The 24,057-nt window shown below is 39.0% G+C and overlaps 1 protein-coding gene across 9 annotated transcripts in view; it reads right to left on the reverse strand.

Moving 5' to 3' along the window:
• Positions 1 to 24,057, reverse strand: part of LOC114239600 (uncharacterized) — a 159,609-nt gene that overhangs the window by 38,098 nt on the left and 97,454 nt on the right. For all 9 annotated transcript variants that reach the window (XM_089739658.1, XM_028169886.2, XM_089739659.1 and 6 more), the window contains one exon: positions 2,017 to 2,248. In XM_089739658.1, coding sequence (XP_089595784.1) covers positions 2,017 to 2,248 — 232 coding nt within the window. The remainder of the gene's footprint in view (positions 1 to 2,016; positions 2,249 to 24,057) is intronic.

The raw sequence follows: 24,057 nt of genomic DNA on the forward strand, positions 1-24,057 counted from the left end.
GTAAGCAATATAGTAGTTGAAAACGTTTTATTTTTGGAATGGTTGTAAAAACTAAATTATTAATAATATTTTTTTTCTTTTAATTTTTTTCTTAAATTTATTTTTTATGAACTTCTTAGCGTGAAACTCGCTTGATGATAAGCGGGTACTACAGAAGAAAAAAAACATTAGAGTTGGTTTAACGTCCCCTTTTCAAATTTAGAATACGTGACGACATTGAGATACAAATTGGCACAATATAATTATCGATGATAATATAGGTACCTATTTGAGAAGGTAAATCCTTTATTTAATAGTTCCGTTTGATACAGTAAATTCTGATTCTTATTTCGAATGAATACAAGCGTTCCACTTAACGGTCGGAATCATAAACGTTAAGACTTAAGACTCGAATATCATTCGATGGAGACGGACGCCGTTTAAATTTGGAATGTCTGGTTCCCGCGTTCCGCGTGTTCCGAACGCGTTGTAATCGATGTTTCTAGAATGCTTTTAATTCGACTTCGCGTTTTTAGATTCAGTTATACCTGTATTGGTGGGTACTGTTTAAAATTGGCGGGCTTTTTGAAAATTTGATGATAACCCGTAACCGGCAACAAAACGAAATTTCTTAATCAGCTGATCGGTACCTCTAAAAAAAATATTTACTAAGTGGATTTTCGAAATTTTAGAGGAATTATAGGTATCTACACTGATACGTAACTACATAAATAGAATATAAATAGGTGATGTTAATTTTTCGAAGCGGTCCGTGTTTTTTTTAACTAGCTTCAATTAATTTTATCTCTATTTATTAATCATACAAAATACATCACCTATCAACGTAATTTTCATCGATTTAAAAACTTCCGATTAACTTGAATACAACATACGCACAAGAAGAATTTGATATAGCTAAACATTTTATTTTCTTGCCCACATAGTCTGACCAAACTCAATAGAATGAAAAAAAAAACATATTTAAATTTCGACTTGCTATTAAAATTTAAGTAATTCTATTTTTGAAGTTTCAATGAAAGAAAAATTTAAATGTCATAACTTAAATATGTATCAAAGGAATTTTAGTCTTGTGAAGTCAATGATTTAGGGTCGAATTACGAATACGATTGTCGAAGACAAGTGTTGTACTTAAACATTTTTTTTGTGTTCTTTGCTTTGCCGGGTCTTTACACCGATGAAAAAGTAAATAAATAAATTTCGACTTGCTATTAAAATGTAATTCTATTTTTAAAGTTTCAATAAAGGAAAAATTTAAATGTAACACATCAAAGGAATTTAAGTCTTTAGGTGTTAAAGATTACGGTCGAATTTCGAATACGACTGTCGTAGACAAGTTCTGAAACAAACATTTGGTTGTGTTCTTTGTATTACCGGATCGCTTAGCCCGTAGTATTGTTTTGTACAGCTGTTTGGGAAGGTTTCTATGATAGTGCCATAAAGCCAAGCGCCAGGAGAGTAAAAAAAAATCGATGTTTTCCCGAATAATTATCGATAATCAAGATTTATGTTTGTTCTCAACGCATTCTGCGGCCATTCGTTAGTATACAGCAGCGGTCGGGGAACTTTTTTAATTATTACCCCAAAATATTTTTGTGTAAGTTGGCGGAGCAAAAAAAAAAACCAAATCGCTTCTTTTTAGTATCTTTCATATTATAGCCCCCATGATAATTTTGAAAAGAAAACAATAACTAAAGATTTAACCATTCTAAAGAAGTTTCACTTTTATATGTTTTTTTGTACTCACAAAAGTTTCATTTTTACCACCTAAAATTTCATTTTATCCCATTTGGGGTAATTTACCCCGGCTCCCAGACCGCTGGTATAAAGGGTAAAAGGTTCTGCCATAATACGATTTTTGTATGACAGAATTACGCGCGATTAACTTCAAATAATCGATTTGTTTTAAAAAAATTCGATGTTCGTTCTAATTTATGGCTTATTCGTTTAAGTATTAAATTCATTTTTGAATGCACTCTTCGAACTGATAAGCGTAACTTGATTGTTCACTCAGCTGACCTGTATGGAGCCTCGTGTGCTGCTGGACGTGACTCAGCTGCTTGAATCTCCTGTCGCAGTAGGAGCACTTGTACGGCTTCTCGCCCGTGTGGACTCTGATGTGCTGGACCAGCTGGTGGTTCGAGCTGAACGACTTGAGGCACTGCTGGCACTGGTGGGGTTTCACCTCGCCCCCCAGACCCCGCTGGAGCTCCCGGGCGTGCATCTGCATGGCGCTTTTGTGCATGAATATCTGCGGAGAAAAATAATTTGATACTTTTGTGATTTTGATACTTTTTTTTTTGTTTATGGAAGATGAGTTCATGGTGGTCGGCGGTAAGCGGTGCTTGTAATAAAACCGCCTAGATATAGACTAGGTTGAAATCTCGATTACATTGGAGAAATAATGCCTATCTTAGTAATCATTAGAATCACGGGTAGGTACCACCGCCCCGCCTATTTCTGCCGTGAAGCAGTAATGCGTTTCGGTTTGAAGGGTGGGACAGCCGTTGTAACTATGCTGAGACCTTAGAACTTATATCTCAGGGTGGGTGGCGCATTTACGTTGTGGATGTCTATGGGCTCTAGTAACCACTTAATATCAGGTGGGCTGTGAGCTCGTCCACCCACCTAAGCAATAAAAAAAAAATCGGGCATTGCACTCTCTACCCGATTTTAATATTTGACAAACATAGTAATTAATCGCATGTGATTATTTAAAGAAATCACCAAGATCACTTCTTGGCGCGAATAAAAACAAGTTATGAGAAGCACCATTTCATAGCTTTCAAAGTGTTGTTTTTATTTATTGCTTAGATGGGTGAACGAAATCACAGCCCACCTGGTGTTAAGTGGTTACTGGAACCCATAGACATTTACGACGTAAATGCGCCACCCACCTTGAGATATAAGTTCTAAGGTATAGTTACAACGGCTGCCCCCCCCTTCAAACCGAAACGCATTACTGCTTCACGGCAGAAATAGGCGAGGTGGTGGTACCTACCCGTGCGGACTCACAAGAGGTCCTACCACCAGTAATTACGCAATTTATAAAATATCGATAAAGGGCTAGTTTTTGTCCTGGACAATGAAAATCGATTAACTATTAGTCTTGTTGTAATATTTAAATACCGAATTAGACAGAGAGCGTACTATGTTTTATTAAATGCTATCTATAAAAATTAATTCATTATTTGGAATGGTATTCAAGTGATTTTGTGGTAGCTTTACTTTTGGGTCGACCAGCCGTCCTGGATAATTTTACTTCAAGCTCACTAAGTTTTGATGTTATAGGTGATGATTGGGATATAAGTTCTAAGGTCTCAGTATAGTTACAACGACTGCCTCACCCTTCAAACCGAAACGTATTACTGCTTCACGGTAGAAATAGGAAGGGTGGTGGTACCTGTCCGTGCGAACTCACAAGACGTCCTACCACCAGTAATTAAACAAATTATAATTTTGCAGGTTTGATTTTTATTACACGATGTTATTCCTTAACCATGCCTATACAGTTATTTTATTTATCAGAATATATTTATTTAAGGGCGCTGATATATGCCAGATGCGCCATCAGCTCATCCACTCATCTAGAGGAACAAATTTAAGGCCCAATCAAAATACTATATTTTATTAATTTTGAAATTTAAAAAAGCTTTTTAAACATCCTTCCTGCTTGATTTTACTATATCGATATTTGAACGTATTTTACGTAAAATAACTATATGATCGGTTCCAAGAAGTCAAATCAAAATATATTAAGGCAATAAGGCACGACGCGCGCGTTACTAAAGCAAGAAGAAAAATAAATTTAAGTTTCCTTAAACTTGTTTAGTGTATTTAGCGAACAAAAACGTTATAACTTACACAAAATAATACACAAATATGGCTATAAATAATTTTCGGAGCGGTATAATTCGACCTTATCTAAGCTGTGTTTTCGAAGCAATGCGTTAAACCCAGGCAAAATTATAGGCCGGATCGCGCGAAACCTAACACCGCTTATACACAACATAAACTACACTGTGTACGATTTATACACAGTTCGAGCAATATTATACACAGTTCGAATGAATTACTGTTAAACATTTTTTTGTAATTAAGTTAGGTTTGGTTTTTTTTTCATTTAACTCAACTATCGTATCTATATTTAAGTGACAGTTTGATATTAACAATTTTAACACCGTATTAAAGTAAATACTGTATAATCTGACAGCGCGAAGCAAATTATGTATTACCGTAATCTATCTATTCTATCTATATATATAAAAATGAATTGCTATCTATATATATAAAAATGAATTGCTGTTCGTTAGTCTCGCTAAAACTCGAGAACGGCTGGACCTATTTGGCTAATTTTGGTCTTGAATTATTTGTGGTAGTCCAGAGAAGGTTTAAAAGGTAGATAAATACGAAAATGCTCGGAATTAAATAAATAAAAATAACAATTTTGTTTTCCCTTTGATGTGTCCCCCCGTCGGACGGATTCCTTTTGTTTGTTTTAAGTTTATTTTATACAAAAGCTTAGGTCTTTTATTTATCGATTGAGGCACTACGAAGTCTGCCGGGTCAGCTAGTTGTTCATATTAATTATCGCAATTTTTTGTTACACGATTTTATGATTAGTTTAATAATTCAGAAGGAAAACGGATACTTAAACCGATAGAGAAGCAGTCGAGGAGACAGATTATTACAACGTGCAGATAAGTGAAGTTGTTTTGAACACCAAATTACTAAGTATTTTAGTTTATTGAAACTCAAGCAACCGTTGATCCAAAACCCACTGAGTTTATTCGCCGGATCTTCTCAGTGGGTCGCGGTTTTGGTGTTAGATTCTGAGAAGCACTGCTCTAGCTAGGGCTAGTGTTAGCAATTCTCTCAGATTGAGCCCGTGAGCTCACCTATCCGTGAGTATTTGGAATAGTCCATTAGGCTAGCGATAAAGTACAGGAAAAAGCTAATCCAAGCCCTGCCAAACCCGTCAGCACGTATACTTAACTCTAGTTCTAAAAGCCACAGCCGATCTTAAATATATACGTCCCTTTAATACTATCTATACTAACATATAAATCTACAGTGGTTTTTACAGATGTTCCGTTATAACTACTGAACCATGCATCCGATTGACTTGAAACTTAGTATCCATGTAGAAAATACATGTACTTAATGGATAGGCTAATATTTATATGGGTGTTGGACTCCATAATAATAATAAAAACGATAAATAATAATGTTAATTTTAAATGCCAGTACTGTATAAAATAGGCGCTATTCGGTCAACACTAAAATCAATTCTTATAAACGATAGATAGCGGGAAGTTTTTACTATAAAATACAGTGTGTATCCTAAGCTCAAACCGTGCCTTGTCTCATTCGATCGCGTTCAAAGCTGCCCGTGAACGAAAAGGACAAAACATTGAACTTATAAATATACATTAGTTAATAAGGTCGTTATAAACAATGTTTATGAACAAGGACGTTGTGGTTTCTGGTTTACGTTCATTTATATTTTTATTTAAGCCGTTTGAGACCTGTGATTTTATCAGTTACTTTCTGGAAGAGTTTCTGATGTGTCCTTCCCACTGAGTTTCTCGCCGGATCTTCTTAGTGGGTCACGTTTCCGATCCGGCGGTAGATTCTGCGAAGCACTGCTCTTGCTGGGGGCAATTTTAGCAACACTCCGGTTTTAGCCCCGTGAGCTCACCTATACGTCAGGGTGAAGCTGAAATGGCCTCTCAAGGCTATTAGCATAGGTAGGAAAAAAATATGAGTCCTTGAAGCTGGTATCAGTTTTGTATTGCGCTGAAGGCAGAGGCAGAAATACTGCTTGTCTGATAGTGAGCTGTGACCAATGTTTTTTGACTATTCCAGTGATATAGCTGCTTAGGACGTACGTAAGGACTATTCTTGTTTTTTATTGCCTATGTAGGCAGACGAGCATACGGCCCACCTGATGGGGAGTGGTTACCGTCGCCCATGGACTTCAGCAATGCCAGGGGCAGAGCCATACCGCTGCCTACAAAATTCCTAAGCTACATTCGAAGAAGGAGCTTATTAATGCTTGATCCAATGAAGTATGTTTGCTTTGGGACAAATGTTTATAGGTCAATATAAGCTCTATGCGTAATTTCTTTACCCTACCTAATAGTTTGGCTAAGGGGCTATTTCAACTAATTTTCGTCTGGAAGGTGAGCTAATAGGCTCAACCTGAGCGAAATTGCTAACACTAGCCCTAGCAAGAGCAGTGCTTCACTGAATCTACCACCGGGTCGGAATCACGATTCACTGAGGTAGTGCGTAACAATTTACTTCTGCTTACCCTTATCCCTCCTTACATGAGGTCCTTGACGTGAGTTATCTATATATTAATACGTGAAGGAAAAACTTTGTATCCCTTTTTGCGAAAATTGCGCGGAAGGAGGAGTGTGACATTTCCCACACACATAGAGAATAATTATACCTATATAGAACGAGTGCCGAAAGTTAATATTTTTTTAAATTATGCCTAAAGAATACATTAAATCAATAAAAAAAAAACATTACAAACACTACCATGTATTTGATGCACACACGCTTGCATACTATTTATTTATTGTCAAACTTTTGTTCTTGACGTCTGTGGTCAAATTGAGAATAGATTAAATATTGTTTGTCTTTATTAATATTTTCCTATAGTGTTGTAGTCTTGGCGCAATTAGTGATTATAGAAGTATAATAGTCTTTGAAAATAGAATCGTAATAGTGTACAAACTTATAATTTCAATTAATTATAGTCGAATTTCGACTACCGTGGGACTACTAGTAACAATTTAATGCGTAGAAACTTACTAAATCATGTATAAAATGTTAGAATAATTCGACCGTCGTACGCTAGTCGATATCTTCTACAAGTCTTGTAGGGTTGTCGTTTCAACGTTTTTACCCGTGTGCAATTTAGAGTATCGCCTATTTTTTTACTCTTGCATAGACCGTAGAAGGGTAGAACGAGCTCACGTTCTGGTTTTCAGTTGTCACTGAAGTCCGTGGACATCACTTCGTGAATGCCGTATTGTATTCTAAGTATTACTCAAATTACATTTTCAATGTTATTCCAACAGCGTGATATAAAAAAAATTGGTACCTGCCGACCCTGGTTTAAGAGGCCAGGATAGGAGCATCGCTCTTAACTAGTAAATTGGATTTCTTGCCCTTTAATCCATGATGACTTCGACCACTGGTCTCAAATCCGACGATTTTGACGACAGTCATGCGACGGTGTCTATGGAATTAGATCACTGAACACTAGATAGGCCTTGAACTCTTCACATCTACAGCAATAAAAATATACACGAGGTCACCCACTTTACAGTTTTATCAATATCCTGTAGCCATGTTTCTAAATTGTTCTAATCTAGTAATAATCTACTGGCATATACGTATTATATGTATATAAGCCCTTCGGTAGATCGCTCGCAAAGAAACGACTCGAAACACGCAATCGTACAGTGGCGGCCACGAAAATAGGTTAAGCTTTCGAAGTGAATAAATCGGAACATATTTTTAGTTAGACGAAATATTTTTTTTATCACAAGACGAAATGTAAGTTTTATTTATGGCATTATAAAAAGATAAAAACATTTTGTATTATATCAAAATAAAATATTATCTCAGTGTGGCGCGGGTTATTCGATTTAATCGGTCTCCTCCAAAAAATATATATATTTATACAAATACTAGCTGACCCATCAGATTTCGTAGTTCCTTAATTGATAAATAAAAGACCTAAGCTTTTGTATAAAATAAACTTAAAACAAACAAAAGGAATCCGTCCGACGAGGGACACATTAAAGGAAAAACAAAATTGTTATTTTTATTTATTTTTTTCCGAACGTTTTCATATTTTTCTACCTTTTAAACCTTCTCTGGACTTTTATAAATAATTCAAGACCAAAATTGGCCAAATCGGTCCAGCCGCTCTCGAGTTTTAGCGAGACTAACGAACAGCAATTCATTTACATATATAGATATATGAGTGAGCCGCGGTGTATCATAGTTTGAAATTTTCAGGAACATCTTGACATTCCTTGCGCTGTTAATGTTTAAAACCGAAATACTAGAACAAAGATAAGAAATACAAAAAAAAACCACTATCTGTAATCTATCGTAGTTCGTCATTAATTCAATCGATGGAACATGCCAACAGTTTTTTTATAAGAGCTTTCTTGTTTGCCGATTGATATTTTAATTGGTTTTAAAATACCTCCGGGATAGGGTTGCGCTTCGAGAAGCCAAATATGCTGAAGATTGTTACCTCCAATAGTAAATCCGAATTATGGTTCCACATCGTGGAGCACGCACACACACAGACACGCCGCGATCTAAGACAAAGTCTGCAAGGCAACTAAAGTAAAACACAGGAAAAACGTTTTATAAAACCAATAATAATTACATAAATCTAATTAAAAAAATTTGTATTAAAGTCAATTTATTTTTCAAATCGATTTCCTTGTTTTGAACGAACAATGTTTTGTTATTACCAGGATAATGTATTAAACGTATCATTTAATACAATTATCTATTGTTAATAATTAAAACGAATAGCTAATTAATACATATATGTATTAAACAATTTGTTTAAAAAAAAGAATCGTTTACATTATGTAAATAATTAGAATATTTTCTATTGGCATTATTTGCATGGTGATGAGTATGCCCTAACACTAAGTACTAGTTTCACTCATGTAGTCAACTAATAATATTCCCTGAATCAGTTCTCTCTCTCTCGCTCTCTCGCTCACTGTCTCTCTCACTCCCTTTCTCCCTCTCTCTCTATCTCTCGTCCTCTTTTATTACGTGTAAGTGTATGCTTTTAGCATCTACATCGTGTATTTAAGTAACAATTCCATCAAGATATCAGTATAATTTACTACTTATTTCTTAAAATAGCAGTCCCCTTTGGATGGGTAGCGTTGAAAATCTGTAGGTTCCGTATACCTCAGACATGTTGAAGCAGAAGCGACATCATCGTAATCAACAGAATTCCAAAAAAAATAAAATATTTTCAATGTCCAGTTTTATTGTTCTGCAGTATAACCCTTTCACGCGTGTTAGAAAGTGGATCTACACGTCGCCGTCACGCAACTAAGAAATCGCGAAAGAATTTATGTTTCTTAAAATATCGAGGGGTCCCGGATTCTAAGCTCGGCTGTATTTAATTTAAGTTCCTAATGCATTTAGATTTTATTTCTGAATGAAGACGAAACCAAGTCTAAATAAACTACATTTAAGCGCCTCAAAATTCGGAAGGGCAAGCTTCGAAGTGATTTTTAGTTTAATATCCTGAAATGCAAATGAACTTTAAGTTCAGCTATCAAATATCGGTGATTCTCAAACTTTTTTCGTCGCGATACACTATTGACGATTTCGAAATATTCACCTATAATCCAAAATATGCAGAATAAGATAAATAGAAAATTACAAAACTACCAATTGTATCTTTTTATTTAAAACTAGCTTTCAACCTGCAGCGTCTTCTGTTTGGACTTAGCATCGCGCGAGCGGAGACCGATATCCGCGTAGCGCGAAGTGCTTATATTTCTCCCCAGAGTTCAAACTATTTCCCATATCTAATTTCGACAAAATCGGTTCAATGGCTTAGGCGCGATACAGACGGACAGATACAGTTACTTCGTATTAATATCTTGTTCTAACAGTATAAGGATAAATTCCAAAACTCGAAAAATAAGGATAACATTCTTGCCACGATAGATTTTAATGAAGGGCTCGGCGAGTAAATTAACCCGTAGACACAGTCCACTGAGTTTCTCGTCGAATCTTCTCAGTGGATCGCGTTTCCGATCCGGTGGTAGATTCTGCGAAGCACTGCTTTTGCTAAAGCTAGTGTTAGGAACATCGTCAGGTTAGAGCCCCGTGGGCTAATATCATAACAAAAATTTCAGCTATTTGAATCCGGTAAACTTAATTGGAGTCCAATTCTTCTTCTCAATCGTGTCACTCTTGACAGAGTGGTCGTGATCGTCATGTAGTGTTGGAAGGGGCAGACTTGATGCGTCTCACGATGTCACGCCATCTCTCCCTGCTCGAGGCCATTCTACTGCACTCATTTAGGGGACCTCCCACTGCAGTTTTAATTTGGTCGGTCCACCGCATTGGTGGCCTCCCGCGCGGTCTTGTACCAGCAACGCTTCCTGTACAACGAGGCGTTCTATGGACCGGCCATCTCGTCGCGAAACGTGTCCGAAGAAGTCCACCATTTGAGACTGTACTATAGCAAATAGACGCTGCTTGATGCCGAATCCAATTAAAAACATCGAATTGTTGATGCTAATATCAAATAACTATAATTGAGACCTTAGAACTTATATCTCAAGGTGGATGGCGCATTTACGTTGTAGATGTCTATGGGCTGCAGTAACCACTTAACATCAGGTGGGCTGTGAGCTCGTCCACTCATCTAAGCAATAAAAAAAAAAAGGATATTTAATTGTAAAGATGAATGTCGCGTATTAAGCAAAATGACGCTTAAACCGAATAGCCTTTCAAAACTCGATATATTAAATTAACATAAACCAGAGATTGTTAAAATTCGGACATTCGAATTTCGAAAAAGAAAGATTCAACTTTTTAAACGTTCATAAAACGCGACACGGTTATTAAGGACAAGACAAACCCTTCCGTGTTAATTACGCGGCGTAAAAATTTCCGAGCGCCGCCGACGTAAAAATCCGTGAAATATGCCCCGGACATTTCACATTAATTTTTCCGTTTTAATCGTTGTGAGTCTATTAAGAAAAATTAGTTTCGACCCTCCGGGAAAAGCAGCAGTGTCGATAAGTTTTTTTTTTAGTTTTTCTTTTTTTCTATACCGTACGTGCACCTTTTTGAATTGAGAATCTGAAATTTTCGGTCGCCAGTTCAAACTTTGAATTTAGAACAACCAATTTGGAATGATTCGATTTAAATTTAGATTTGAATTGGTTGGCGTCTAATAGTCCCGATTACAAATGGTAGGGACGTCTTGTGAGTCCACACTAGTAGGTACCACCACTCCGCCTATTTCTGCCGTGAAGCAGTAATGCGTTTCGGTTTGAAGGGTAGGGAAGCCGTTGTAACTATACTGAAACCTAGAACCTATATCTCAAGGTGGGTGGCGCATTTACGTTGTAGATGTCTATGGGCTCCAGTGACCATTTAACACCAGGGGGGCTATGAGCTCGTCCGCCCATATAAGCAATAATTTTTTTTTTTGTGTTTAGCTCATCTGCCCATCTATTGCAAAGAAATATTAGTACGATTCACCCGTATTGGAAGCGTAATCTTTAGATGACGTATTCTGTCCCTGTTCTATTGTATGTTTGTCTCTTTTCAACGTTGTGTCTCTAACTACGAGTTCGAAATCACAGCGGCTCTAAAAGTTTTCACTCGATGAAATTATACATTTTTTTTTCTTCATAAAATCAATGACTTGTAAAAATGATCGCGTTGAAGCAAACAATTAATTATGAATCACTGAACAATCGAGGGCGTTGCACAACGTTATAAAAAAATATCGGTCACTCGGGCACTGGGCTGCGAAATGCACTTTTATTTTTATATCCGAGCTCAAACGCAAATAAGTCAAGTTCACGAAGGTGCGTCATGGCGCTGTGTTGACCGATTTTGGTTTTTTTTTTGTTTGTTTCATCATTCCTTTCCGTTCGGGAAACAAATTTGGAGGAAATTAAAAATTTCAATGGAGTTGTTTTCTTCTTAATTTTATTCTTCTTCTTCGCTTCCTTATGACTGAGGGTCGTGACCATCTTGGTCTAGTTTCTGCATCAGCTTCCTCCAATGTTGCCTGCATTCGGCTTGCTTAATGGCGCCCGGGACGCTGGTGTTTTTGAACTCTTTGACAATGTCCAAATTTACTGGTGTTAGGACCTCTTTTGAGTCCGCTCGGGTAGGTACCACCGCCCTGCCTGTTTCTGCCGTGAAGCAGTAATGCGTCTCGGTTTGAAGGGTGGGGCAGCCGTTGTAACTATACTTGAGACCTTAGAACTTATATCTCAAGGTGGGTGGCGCATTTACGTTGTAGATGTCTATGGGCTCCAGTAACCTCTTAACACCATGTGGGCTGTGAGCTCGTCCACCCATTCAAGCAATAAAAAAAAATGTCCGTCCACCTGGTTGGCGATCTTCCTCGACTTCTCTTTCCTTCCACTCCCTTCCACACAATTTTATTAAATAACTGTAATTTCATATTGATCGCAAAACACCGAAAAGAATTTAGTGCATATGAAGAGTGCACTTAGCATTTTAGCAGGTTAAAGAAGAGAGATGCTGGAAAATTGTATCTTGTTTGAGGGGGGTTAGGGGGGCGCTACACTTGAGCCCACAAAGTTAATCATCTTAAATTAACTTTCCTGAACAACTATTCTCATAGTCATATAGTCAGCTTCGTTCGTTCTGATTCGTTTGGTAATCAACAGCTAAAAGCATCAGTTAAGTTCAGTTTGTATAGAAGCTCTCTAATCTTGGTAGCAATATCAAACAGCAAAAACTTTGCGAAGCCTGTTTGACATTGTCAGTTTTCAGATGTCAACGGCAGCCTCATTCTTCGACCAAAACGTATCACTGCTTCGCAGCATAAGTGCGGAGTCGGGGTACCTAACCGTGCGAGCCACAATATCGTCATTAGTAAAATGACTGCTTACAATCAAGTTCATTGATCGCCAATTGCACCAACAAAAACTCTTATGAAACATGTAAAAAAAAAAGAAACACCCTCCAAAGAAATCATTAAAAACAGCCCGAGGCGTATAGTTCCCACGCGTTCAAAATGGCGACAGTTTTATACTTTTTACCTTGTCGCTCTGATAACAGGTGTCGATACGATAATTATCAACTTATCACTTCCCGCACTAGCCGGTATTTAAGCGTGCATTGAAAAAAAGGCGGGAACGCCGTCATTGAAATTTGCTTAAACAGTCTGTTAAATTAACTATTAGCATTTTACAGTCGTTGTTTTGTTCGACGTGTAATTAATAACAGTTTGACAATATGTTGTTTTAAATTGTTCGGGTTGCGTTGTTTCGCTGTGTGAGATTGTTTGTTTTGTTTTTAAAAGAAAAGAAGAAAACAAACGATATTCGATTTTGGAATCTTTTAAAAAAAAATAGTAATCGAATCGAAATTTGAAATACGACTCAACGATCGCCGAGTTATAAGCGTCGGTTAGATTTTGAATTTGGAATAGACGCCCACTAGGAGCGTATTTTACGTGAATGGAATGTGCCATTAAAAATCCTATCAATTTTTTTCATCTGCCGTACATTGACTGCGATGTAGGTCACCGGTGCCCTACGCGGCGCACTGAAGTAATTACGTTGATTTCTGTTACTAAAGCGCTTGGATTGCCTAACTTTATCTACTGTTATTTGCTAATGTATGTTTTAGACCTCTTATATACTGGTGGTAGGAGCTCTTGTGAGTCCGCGCGGGTAGGTACCACCACCCCGCCTATTTCTGCCGTGAAGCAGTAATGCGTTTCGGTTTGAAGGGTGGGTCAGCCGTACTATACTAAACTTGCGACCTTAGAACTTATATCTCAAGGTGGGTGGCGCATTAATGTTGTAGATGTCTATGGGCTCCAGTAACCACTTAGCACCAGTTGGGCTGTGAGATCGTCCACCCAAATAAGCAATAAAAAAAAAGGTCGAATTTCGACCACTAGGCGACCACTAGTAACAATAAAGATACATTGCTATATGATGGGTATTTTATGTACAAGAGAAACAAACAACTTAGCGAGTGGAATAGCACGAGTGAAGCCGCGACGCATGTGTAGTAGGTAACACAAAACAACTCAATTCTAAGCTTAAACTTTTTAGTTTCGAAATCACACTCAAAAACATGTCATACCGTAGCAGCCGAACAAACACGCAAATGTTTTTTATACGTAACTAGCTGACCCGGCAGACTTCGTAGTGCCTCAATCGATAAATAAAAGACCTAAACGTTTGTATAAAATAAACTTAAAACAAAAAAAAAGGAATCCGTCCGACGGGGGACACATCAAAGAAAAAACAAAATTGTTATTTTTATTTAATTCTGAGTATTTACATATTTATCTACCTTTTAAACCTTCCCTGGACTTCCACAAATATTTCAAGACCAAAATTAGCCAAATCGGTCCAGCCGTTCTCGAGTTTTAGTGAGACTAACGAACAGCAATTCATTTTTATATTATACGTAATTAAACTTTTAATAATCTAAAGTAAACACGAGAGAGTATTGTATCTGCGAATGTAAACATTAGTCATTTTTATCGGTGAATACTTAACCGGCCTTGACCGGCGCGAGCAATATAAAAGTTAACGCGCTCAAATGCCAAAGCCCCCGGTATCCACTTTTCACCGTGTGGATCTTATTCCTTCTTTCTTTCTTCTTCTTCCTAGCGTTTTCCCAGTTTAGTGCCAAGGTCCGCTTTCTTACTTAAACCACTCCACTTTTCTCAGTCTTCGGCATCCTTCTCGCTTCTCAGTCGCATGCACTCTTGGCAGAGTGGTCGTGGTCATTACTTCGGGTGGTGCGCTTCACCAGACGTTGCCATTCCTCGCGTACGGCAACGCGTCTTGTGCACTCGTTAATGGGACCGCTTAGAGCTGCCTTTATTTGGTCGGTTCGTCTGGGTGAGGTTATTGTCCTCCAAATGCTCCTTTACTAAATCCAAACGTCGTTACATTTGCCTACTCTGGGATCTTGGATTAAAAAATAATTGCCCTTATGCACACTCGCAGACGGTTAGTGAGCTCACGGGCTCAACCTGAGAGAATTGGCTAACACTAGCCCTAGCAAGAGCAGTGCTTAGCTGAATCTACCACTGAGAAGAACCGGCGAGAAGCTCAGTGGGCTGTGTGGGTTAGCACTCTATTTCCGCACTCACCATTCAGTAATTGTGACAACATCTTTAGATCGTCGTAAATAAGCGCTAAATCGTTTTTAGTCCTTCCCCGTGCGATTGAAGTTAATCAGTTCGTGATTAAATAATGGCCTAGAATCTTCTTGGTACTTTTCTGTTATCGCGTGCAATCGTCGGCGATTATGTCAAACGGATACACTGGCTGAAGCGCATAGATCTTCAAGGGAATCGTAATGTATGATTACTGGTTTCATTCTTTCAGTACACACACAAGAGTGAATTAAACAAGTTATTAAGTCGTCGTGGCCTAAAGAATAAGACGTCCGGTGCATTCGTGCTGAGCGATGCACCGGTGTTCGGATCCCAGGCGGGTACCAATTTGTCTAATGAAATACGTACTCAACAAATGTTCACGATGGTAGGGTAGGGCAGCCGTTATAACTATACTGAGATCTTAGAAATTATATCTCAAGGTGGGTGGCGCATTTACGTTGTGGATGTAACCAGTTAGTTACCTCTAGGTGGGCTATGAGCACGTCCACCCATCTAAGCAATAAAAAAATAAAAAAGGAAGTTATGTGCCTATAATTATTAGTCTCACAAACATCGCAGTCTTGCGTGAGTCTCAAATGTGTTCAATGACCTTCCCGCCGCGCTAACCGGAAGTGACGACTGTTTCTTTAGAAATAGACAGACCTGTGCCCACAAAATTACAGCTACCCTTCAAAATTCACTCTTCTTTCCTACCTATGCTGATAACCTTGAGAGTCTATATAAGCGTTATCGTAGCGTATAGGTGAGCTCCGGGGCTCAAACTGAAGGCGTTGCTAACACTGGCCCTAGCAAGAGCACTGCTTCGCAGAATCTACCACTGGATCGGAATCGCGACCCACTTAGAAGATCCGGCGAGAAACTCAGTGGGCTGTGTCTATGGGTTACTTTATTCGTCCAGCCCTTCGTCGACGGATTCGACGAGAACGATGACTGGTGTTTGAGGTACCTAAAAGCACCGTTGATGGATCGGGAGGATCCGTAATGACCGACCCTTCAAAATTCGCTTTTAATATACCATTTTTTTTTTTTTTTCGTAAAGTATATGACAATGTGAATCGAACGTCGCAATTCAAATTACAAAAGAAACTAGACGCTAAAATCGTGTAACCGAGCCCCGGCTCCGCGTTTAGGTGTCCACACAAGAATGGACCGCCGCGCCGCAAACAAAAAGTACACAATAAAAACGGCCGACACTGACCTATGTCAACAAACGGAGCGGCGAGTGTGTGCGTGACGCGACGTCCAAGAGTCGATGTTAGTACTAAAAAAAATTGTTTTTTAATTTTTTTTTCTAATTGTATTGTAATTATATACATGCGCTTTAGTTTGCTTCAATTTAACTATAACGTAAACAAATAATAGGAACACCACCTGATTACTAAAATGGTCAAAAATGAAAATCATATAGCATAAACAATCTTGTCTTCTCCATAATTCGTCCTTAGAATTATTTGTTATTTTAATACTCACTCTCTAAATACGAATCGTCTTCTATTTTAAATACTGATGACGTCTCTACGTTTGACAATGAAATAATCATGTTCAATCTGCCCATTTTATGTGCTGATATCAATTTTATTTTATGCTTTCACTTGGCATCATATAAGCTCTGAGCTACTCGACCGACTTAATGTTACATCACTAATAAGCCTTAGCTTAAACTTAAGATAGCGGATGTTGCAATTTAAAAGCTTTCGTTTTCAACTCCATTCCACTTTTGTTCTCGCGTCGAGTGCTAACAAGCAGACAATGACAGGCGCATTCAGATAACCTCATTTCTTTCCGAGATATCACTCACACGTATACATCTCTCGCACACCGAAACAACTCGTACACAAGATTGAAATCATCCGCTCTGAAATATGGAGCTTCAAAACATTTAGCCGATTAAAACAGTCAAATTATGTAGTATCTGTGTTTTCAATTAAATACAAAGATTGTACTAGCGTGTATTAATGCATTTTAATAATAACAATGATTTTGGCGCGAAAGCATTTAAAAGTCAACGCATTGTGGCTTCAGATACAAATAAGAAATTCGAAAAAGGAACAATCTTTTAAAGAAAGTGAAACAACGAAAAAAAAACACCAAAGGATATTCCATTTTTAAAACTCACTAACACAGACGAGAGTGTGCACGCGTGACATACGAACAGCAAGTTTGTGAAGCGAATATATTGTGTGCGAGCGTGTGTGTCTGTGTGTGTGAGCGGTGATGCAACGCCTAACGTTCATATCGAAGAAAAATGAACGTGTAATGAATTTTTATATTATGTTATGCAATAACCATTCTATTGAGTATTTATAGAACGGTGCTGTGACGGGAGACGGTTGAGCCTCGACTTTTTTTATTTAAACAGGGCTGGCAAAGGATTCTTTCTATACAGCCGTATATTATCAACGAAAGAAATTGAATTGATAATTATATTCATGTCAATTATGTTGGATTAGTTCGGTGCTAATTGTAATTTGCGTAATTACTGGTGATATGTCGTCTTCTGAGTCCGCACGGATAGGTATCACCGGCTTACCTATTTTTGTCGTGAAGCAGTAATGCGTTTCGGTTTGAAGGGGGTTGGCTTATGTATTAGGCGGGTTGTCAATGCTATGAAGTCGTCGTGGCCTAAAGGATATGACGTCCGGTTTTTCTAATAAAATACGTACTTGGCAAATATTCACGATTGACTTCCACGATGAAGAAATAAAATCGTGTAAAAATGCTTAAATTAAGCCCGTGAGCTCTTTACCCGTCCGCGCGTAGCTGGAATAACTCTTATAGTCCCTAAAAGTCTATCAGCGAGAAGAAAAATATCAGTGTGTTGCCCGCTTTACCTCACCTTTCCCGATTCTGATCCTCCTACTTGCGTCGATAATCCTCAGTGCTGAGGGTCTCTAACATTCTTCTGGATTATCCTGCGCCATTCCTGCCTATCCTCGGCTATGTGGGTACCAACTTAGACTGAAGTGTTGAGAGTGAGGCGTATCTGGTCCGTCTAAAAAGAAGCTCTACAGATTTTTCTGTTCCTAAAATCTTACCTGTAGTCTTCGGGCTACGCGTGACGATAGCACTTGCAACACCCCCGAGATATAGGGAACGCGGTATTTTTGTCCGCGAATACGGCAACCCGAAACACGAATGTATGAAATTTGCCAGCTTGATGTTTTTTTATCTTACTTTCGTTGTTAGCTGTTTATTTAACATTTTTATCGTAGTTTTCAAGGGCCCGTGATAATAATGTTTACTTGGACATTCTTTATTTGAAACCCCCACTTGTAAATTCTGATTTATTGTCTCGATTTAAAGTAATTATCTGTTAAGGCTTATAAATTTATTGTTTTTTTTTTACACGAATATGGCAAACGCTTCACCAAGAGAATAGTCGATGTATTTTCACGCAAAATCAGAGAAATATTAGTTTTTAATGAGAGCAATTATGTTTTTTTTTTATTGCTTAGTTCGGTGAACAGGCTAAGGGTCCTAAGGCTAAGGGAGCTCATATCAACAACTTAAATGTTGATGACATTTAAGTTGCAAACCCGCAAAATTATAATTTGCGTAATTACTGGTGGTAGGACCTTTTGTGAGTCCGCACGGGTAGGTACCACCACTCCGCCTATTTCTGCCGTGAAGCAGTAATGCGTTTCTGTTTGAAGGGTGGGGCAGCCATTGTAACTATACTGAGACCTTAGAACTTATATCTCAAGGTGGGTGGCGCATTTACGTCGTAGATGTCTATGGGCTACAGTAACCACTTAAGAAAAACCTACATATTTTATTATTATTTAAAATTAATCCTATTTATTAACAACATTATTACAAAGTTCGATCGCCCTTCAGCTTAATTATGAGCTTCGAGTCAGCATGGCGGCCAAAAAGAAATCGTACCTACATCAAAAATTGCCATATCCCTTCAATGCAATAGCTTATTAAAAATAGCTTCAATGAGATCGCGGCGCGGCTCAGCTCGCGCGTTCCTCCTTCACTTCGGAAACATTTATTTTACCGAGAATGTTTATAAATAAAAATATTCCTCAAGGCTTTGAGGTCGTTAGCTTTCTCTTTGTGCGTTATCGGGGGCCGCGGTGACTCTGTGACCCGTCTCCTGAGTCGTCTTAGGGGACTCGAGCGAGTGAGTGACGTTTCATCAACATCATATTTCTCTTGAGGACTGGTCGACCAGCTGTCAAAATGCTTCCTCCTACGGCATCTAGCGCAGTAAATAAACAACCTGATGTTAAGTGGCCACCAAAAATAGACGAAGTCTTAACTTTTCTACTTACTTAGCTAGGCTGCTAATAAGGGCAATAAAAAAAAAAACCTACCCGTGTGGACTCACAAGACGTCCTACCACCAGCTAGTAGGAAATGAACACTGTTCCTACGACTTTTAAATTTTTACCGAAAGCTCTATGTTAATTGCCGCAATGGATACGGACTCTAGCAACAACTTAACACCATGTGGGCTGTGAGCTCGTTCATCCATCGTTCATCAATAAAAAAATCTTGTAGGCAGACGAGTGTACGGCCCATCTGATGGCGAGTGGTTACCGTCACCCATGGACTTCAGCAATGCCAGGGGCAGAGCCAAGCCGCTGCCTACCGTTAAGTACTCTCCACATGCCTCGTTTGAATAAGGATATGTCATACTGTACAATATCTCCCCCACCCTTCTAGCTGGAACGTTTATTGAGTTTAGATCGAAAGGCGTTTAATAGCTATGTTTGTTTGTACGTCACGCGTATCTTTGAACGTCATTTTTGGCGACATCAAAACTTGGTACAGATTTTTTATTTATTATCTTACATTTAGATAAAATCAGCACGCATTAAAACATCTAACTTAAATAGAGAAAAAAAAATACATTATTGAATTCACCCTTTTTGAGTGTGAACGCGACTTGCATAAGGTCGGTTGTGAAGTGGACAGAGCCTGACTTTTATTTAATTAAACTAGCGACCCGCCCTCGCTTCGCTTCGCTTCGAACATTAGACATTAAATTTTATTATTGACAGCTGAAGTCGTCGTGGCCTAAAGGATAAGACGTCCGGTGCATTCGTGTTGAGCGATGCAAAAGCGTTCGAATCCCGCAGGCGGGTACCAATTTTTCTAATGAAGTATGTACGTATTTAACAAATGTTCACGATTGACTTCCACGGTGAAGGAATAACATCGTGTAATAAAAATCAAACCCGCAAAATTATAATTTGCGTAATTACTGGTGGTATGACCTCTTGTGAGTCCGCACGGGTAGGTACCACCGCCCCGCCTATTTCTGCCGTAAGCAGTAATGCGTTTCGGTTTGAAGGTTGGGGCAGCCGTTGTAACTATACTGAGACCTTAGCACTTATATCTCAAGGTGTGTGGCGCATTTACGTTGTAGATGTCTATGGGTTCCAGTAACCACTTAACACCAGGTGGGCTGTGAGCTCGTCCACATATGTAGGCAATAAAAAAAAAGCTGAGTTCCGCGATGTTACCCGCGGTTATTGTCGTAACGCAGGCGACGCCGCGGGGCGAAGCTAGTCTAAAAAAGTAGCCCAAGTTACTCCTTATATCAGCAGCTACCTATCAGTGAAAGTCTCGTCAAAATCGGTCCAGCCGTGATAAAAATCAAACTCGCAAAATTCTAATTTTCGTAATTACTGTTCGCAGAAGTTACGGCTCCAGTTAGGTGGCTTCAATCACGTTGCAGATGTCCATGGACTCCAGTAATCACTTAACTCCAGGTGGGCTGTGAGCTCGTCCACCCAAATAAGCAATAAAAAAAATAACAATCGCACCACGTTAACTGGTCCCGTGCTAAGTTCGTAAAGAACTTGTGTTACAGGTACCAGAGAACGGAAATAAATGTAAGATTCTTATTATACACATACATATATATAATATACATCCATAATCCTGGAAAAGACATTTTATATTTATCATACAAATATCTTCCCTTGGCGGGATTCGAACCCGCGACCCCCTTGTGCAGTGACCATGTCACTTACCACTACACCAGACGGCCGTATACACGATCATTACGCTCTGCAGTGCTAAAAATGTACCTACACTTTTCGACCCAATCACGCATACATTGAGTTAGGTCACTTACGATCGCCTCGGCTGCATTTAAATCAGTGTTAAGGTCACGGGCGACGAACTCTGTCGTGTTTTTTTTTTTAAAACAATCGTATCGACTTAAAAATATATGCATTTTTAATCGATAATGCGCCGTTGCAATTACATTGTATGTTAATCACTTAATTAATACCTTTTAAAATTAATAATCGCCTTTTTTATGTTGGAACCCGTGATAAGGATTTTTTTTTTCCTACCTAAGCTGATAGCCTTGAGAGGCTATTTCAGCGTAACCGTAACTAGTAGGCGAGCTCACGGGGCTCAAACCTGACGACGATGCTAACACGAACCCTAGCAAGAGCCGTGCTTCGCAGAATCTACCACCGGATCGGAAACGCGACCCACTGAGAAGATCCGGCGAGAAACTCAGTGGGCTGTGTCTGAGAGTTAATTTACTCGTCGAGCCCTTCGTCGCAAGCGACGGGTTCGACGAGAACGGTGACCGGTGCTTGAAGTACCTAAAAGCACCGTTAGTGGATCGGGAGGATCCGAGATGACGTGTTTTGGGCGACGTCGACTGCTTTCGTGATAAAGACTGATCGATTGTTAATATGAAGCATTAGCGACCCCCTCTCGTTTCGCTTTGGGAACTGTGATTTACAATTAAAAGCTAAATATATACCGTTGGTTTTTTTTGTAGGACTATTTAAGATAAACTTTTCCATTATACATTACATCTACGTGTAATTCCAACGGTTGTTGGGGTGCACACCAAAATAGATCGCGGATGGGAGATTTTTTTTCCTACATAGGTACTTGATACTTATCGTTATATTTTGAGTAATTCACACTATATCTTATACCTTTAAATGAGCAATTCTTGTATATTAAAATATATATAATATGAATCTCGGAAACTAGGGGAAACAGGGGATTTCGGGGGCGATAAATCGATCTAGCTACGATTTATTTTCAGAAAATGTTGTTTTATTCGTGTTTTCAATAATCAACTCTTCCCGACATCTATTGGCGAATAATAATACTATTTTTCTTAATTGAGGGCAACTAACCGCTTTAAAGACACAACAAGATGGCGTTATCAAAAAAAAAAACAAGCAAAACTCGGTTATCGTCTAGTCTTTAAAAATTACAGTCCAAATTCGACTACAATAAATTGAAATTGTATGCTTAAACATCACTATGTTCTATTGTCAAACACTATTATATTTCTATAAAATAATCACAGATTTCGCCAAAATTTACACTATACTATCTTTTGGCCCAAAGACGTCCACGCTGGGCGTAGGCTTGCCCCAAGCTTCGCCTCAACGACCGATCCAGTACTGCCTATTCGAACGACAATTCATCCAAATCTGTCGAAGCATTCAGGAGTTATGTTGCATATTAATAAACTCATATACTTCTGAAAACATTACACTCCTTATTTGGGCGGTCGCGTCAATAAAACCACATATTATTATTTACATATGACCCGGAGTAATCATTGTCAAATCTAGGGTTCGTCTCTCTAGCTATCCGATCGATCGCATTTGACCAAATAAAAAATCGAGTGATATGCCTGGTTGTGTCCCCTTAAAAGATCGAATTTGAATTGATGCCTTTTTAGGCTTTATTCGCTTAGCACAACCATGGTTATGTAGACTTTAATGCTTAGATTTGTGGATGAGGTAACCGGAGCCCATAGACATCTAGAACGTAAATGCCACCACCCAACCAGGGACGTGAGTTGTAACGTCTCAGTTTTAAAAGTACAACTGCTGCCCCATCCTTCAAACCGAAACGCATTTCTGCTTCACGACTGAAATATGTAGGGCGGTGACACCTACCCGTGCGGACTCACAAGACGTCCTACCTAACTACTGCAAATTCACTGCTAGTTGAAGTTTCGTCACAACTCAGACTTCGACCATTTTTATTGCCCTTGTAGGCAGACGAGCGTACGGCCCACCTGGTGGTGAGTGGTTACCGTCACCCATGGACGTCAGCATTACCAGGGGCAGAGCCAAGCCGCTGCTTACCGCTTAAGACTCTCCACAAGCCTTGTTTGAAGAAGGACATGTCATAGCGCTCGGGAAACACCGTGGAGGGGAGCTCATTCCATAGCCGGATGGTACGTGGCAAAAAAGACCTCTGGAAACGCACTGTGGATGACCGCAGTGGCTCCAGGTAGTATGGATGAACTCTACTCCGGTGGCGGCCGGTGCGATGGTAAAAACGAGATGCCGGTATCATCTCGTATAATTCCTCAGAGCACTCCGCATGGAACATACGGTACAAAATACAGAGGGAACCGAAGTCCCTCCGCAGACCCAGAGGTTCCAACCGATCCGTGAGAATGGGATTATCGACAATCCGAACGGCCCTCCTCTGTATGGAGTCAAATGGAAGAAGCTGGTATTTGGGAGCCCCGGCCCAGAGATCGCTGCCTACCATTAAAAATACTTTAATCTATGTACAACGTCTGAATGCCCACATAAAACTAATAGACCCGGCATTCCAGCTTCGACGATTTTAAGTCGGCTTCAAAAGAAAAGAGGAATAATACGGAATTAAAACGGGTCCTGCGCCGAGCACGTGTACACATAAATAAATATATGCGAGTCGCCGAGTTCGTTGACCCGGCCGGGCTAAGCGCACGCACACAAGCACGCAGACGCACACGCGTCTAACACTTAACCCGGGGACTTTTATTTTCTAAAACAACCGATCCCGAAGGATATTTATTCTCTGGAGGCAAAAAGTCGGATATGATCTGTTAAAAAATCGACTTATAATTTGTATTTCAACAAAATCTTTTTGTTTTTTTCTTTGAATTCACTAACAATTTTATGGAGTTAATTAATATAATTCGTAAATTAATTAGTTGATATTCTTTTCAGTTTTTCGCGTGTCGCGAAAACTACTCTTAAGCGAAATTAAATTATAGCCAAAAAAATTGTTTGTTTGTTGCTTAGATGGTTGGACGATCTCACAGCCCATCTGGAGTTAAGTGGTTACTGGAGCGTATAGACATCTACAACGTAAATGCGC

This window comes from Bombyx mandarina, chromosome A1 (genome assembly GCF_030267445.1).
Source record: "Bombyx mandarina strain Sakado chromosome A1, ASM3026744v2".
NCBI classification, from domain to species: domain Eukaryota; kingdom Metazoa; phylum Arthropoda; class Insecta; order Lepidoptera; family Bombycidae; genus Bombyx; species Bombyx mandarina.